Source organism: Prosopis cineraria, unplaced genomic scaffold (genome assembly GCF_029017545.1).
Source record: "Prosopis cineraria cultivar Desert tree isolate PC_DT_omini unplaced genomic scaffold, ASM2901754v1 PC10, whole genome shotgun sequence".
NCBI classification, from domain to species: domain Eukaryota; kingdom Viridiplantae; phylum Streptophyta; class Magnoliopsida; order Fabales; family Fabaceae; genus Prosopis; species Prosopis cineraria.
Genome location: NW_026555341.1, coordinates 5,406,414 through 5,408,804, shown reverse-complemented (window position 1 = coordinate 5,408,804; position 2,391 = coordinate 5,406,414). Strand labels below are relative to the sequence as shown.

Genomic DNA, 2,391 nt, shown 5'->3' with positions numbered 1-2,391 from the left:
TATATATATATATATATTTTTTCATGTACTGAAGCGTCAAATAAAGTGGCTTAAAACATGTTATTTATTTATTTTATATATTTTGCCTTGTATAAGTTTCGCTGAGGTTTTGTCCCAAGTGTGTATGTGTGCTGTGTTATATCGATGGATAATTTTTTTTTTTTTTTGTTGAAGTATATTGAAGATGTCAATGTTGAGGAGCAAAAGTGGTGCCGTTAACGTCACCGTTAGTTGGTCCCCATAAGGGAAGGAAGAGGATACAATCGGAAATAAAGAAAAAGGCAAGGGCAAAAGGTGGTGCATAAACGTAGGAGAACGAACTCCTGGCTTGATTTGTGTCTGTGAGAGAGCTGTGCCTAATACAAATAACCGCACAGCGCCTCGTTCTCTCTAAAAACTTCTTAATCAAACCACTTCTCTTCTCCCACCTGCCTGCCTGCCTGCCTTCCTTCCTTCCTTCCATCCATCCATCCATCCTTCTCCTTCTGTGTCTAGGGTTTTCTGAAATCTCCCATTGTCCCGCGCTCTTGTGATTCGATACCGTTTCTTTTAGCTGCTCAGAGAGAGGGTCGTGGTGGTTCTCAATGGCCACCTCAACTATGAAGTCTCAGCCTCTCCACAACTTCTCTCTCCCTTTCTTGAAATGGGGTGGCAAGAATCAGACCAATACTACCCATCGTTGCCGCCGTCAGACATCCGGCGACTCCTCCCAACCTATTGCGGCTGTTGCTGACCATAACTCTGAGCCGGAGTCGGAATCCGAAACCCGACCTTGTAAGGTCGGATCGAGAACTTCCAGAAACCGATTTGGGTTTTCTTCGGGCTATCTGGGAGAGAAATCTCTGAAGCAACGGCAGCAGCATGAACCTTTAGAGGTAGCGAGTAACAATGAAACTGATGATGAAGCTGGAGTGAGGAAGAGAGAGACAGAGGACGCTGAAGAAGCTGAAGCTGAAGATATAGTGCAGAAGCCATGGAATTTGAGGCCCAGGAAACCAATATTCTCGAGAGGCACGGTGGAGATCGGAGTAGGACCGTCGAGGCACGGAGATTTGCAGGAAACATCCCCGGCGGTTACCGGTGTTCATTCGGTTCAGCAAGAGGAGAACCATCCACAGCCGAAATTACGTCGCTTGAGGTGTGCCACGGAGACGCAAAATACCGAAAGAAAGAAAAAGAGGAGATTCTGGATCGCTTTGTCAAAGGAAGAGATTGAAGAGGACATATTCGTGATGACTGGGTCAAGGCCCGCCCGAAGACCTAAGAAAAGGCACAAGAATGTGCAGAAACAACTTGATGTAAGGGTTCTTTCCTCCGTCATATTTCTTGGTCATATGGATTATCTGCTTGCGTGGATTTTGATCATGCCATGTCTTAAACAAATAACCTTTCTTGTTGAATTTCAGTTTGTTTTCCCTGGCTTATGGTTGGTGGGACTCTCTGCGGATGCTTACAAGGGGTTACATACTCCGCCAAAGGTTCGCTTTCTACTCTCCTCGCTGATATTTAATGATTGATCATAGTAGTTACATAATCGAAGTGATAAACATGGTGCCATCTGCAAACTGGTTGATGACTCTGGGTTCTGTGTTTTTAAGATGGGGATTGGCGATTGTGTTTCTGGTTCTCGGGTTATTTATTTATCGAGAAAGCTGATCATTTGATTATGCATCTTGCAGAGGTAGAGAGAAGCCGTAACGAGTTGCAGTTTGCAAAATGGGTTGAAAGTCATTGGGCTTCGGTAAATTGAGAATCTTGAATGGAGGTACAAATGCGCTGAATTTCCCGTAGATCAAATGAATTACGAAGACGAATCCTTAAAGTCAAGGTTGTTAATTGCTTTAGTTATGTTTACTTGCTATAGGCTAAGATGCTGGAGTTCTGTTTAATTCGTGTACCTATCTATTCAACTGTAACCGAAGGAGAAATATATAGATGGTTAATAGCGTGAAATTAGCAACAATGTTAAGCGTGTGATTAGGAGATTCTGCTTTGGGTTTTCTTTCATTGAATAAATTCTGATTCTCCAATTGTTCAAATGTTTGACAGGCTTCCCTACGTTGTTGGGGGCCAGAGTAGCAAGTTTACAGTTGTTTTACGAACCCTCAATTCAATTCTAGACTGATTATCGGAGGCAATCGTGCTTCCTAGCTCTCGTTGAGCCATTTTGGAGGAACCTTGATGAGGTTGAAAGTTAACAACCATGACTGCAAACTTTGTGATTGTGGCCCGAATATGTTGATGTTTCATGTTTTTAATGCCATGAATCCACTTTTTAAAACTCTGCATTGATATTGATAGTCATCTATAGCACTGTATGAAAACTAGCAAGATCAGTTACAAAACGGGAGGGCAATTTTAGGGCACTTAAGAATATTCTTCTTCTTCATT

At 42.7% G+C, this 2,391-nt stretch overlaps 1 protein-coding gene across 1 annotated transcript; it reads left to right on the top strand.

Moving 5' to 3' along the window:
* Positions 1–334: 334 nt before the first annotated feature.
* LOC129322770 (uncharacterized) lies at positions 335–2,098 on the top strand. The gene is made up of 3 exons (XM_054969141.1): positions 335–1,298; positions 1,407–1,478; positions 1,680–2,098. Exons 1-3 carry the CDS (start codon positions 585–587, stop codon positions 1,683–1,685), a joined length of 792 nt encoding a protein of 263 aa, XP_054825116.1. The 5' UTR covers positions 335–584; the 3' UTR covers positions 1,686–2,098.
* The last annotated feature ends 293 nt before the right edge of the window (positions 2,099–2,391 follow it).

Excerpts from the sequence above, each read along its gene's own strand:
- LOC129322770 (XM_054969141.1), top strand. The coding sequence starts at position 585 with ATGGCCACCTCAACTATGAAGTCTCAGCCTCTCCACAACTTCTCTCTC. Across the intron at positions 1,299-1,406 it reads ATGTGCAGAAACAACTTGAT|TTTGTTTTCCCTGGCTTATG; the intron begins GTAAGGGTTCTT and ends GTTGAATTTCAG.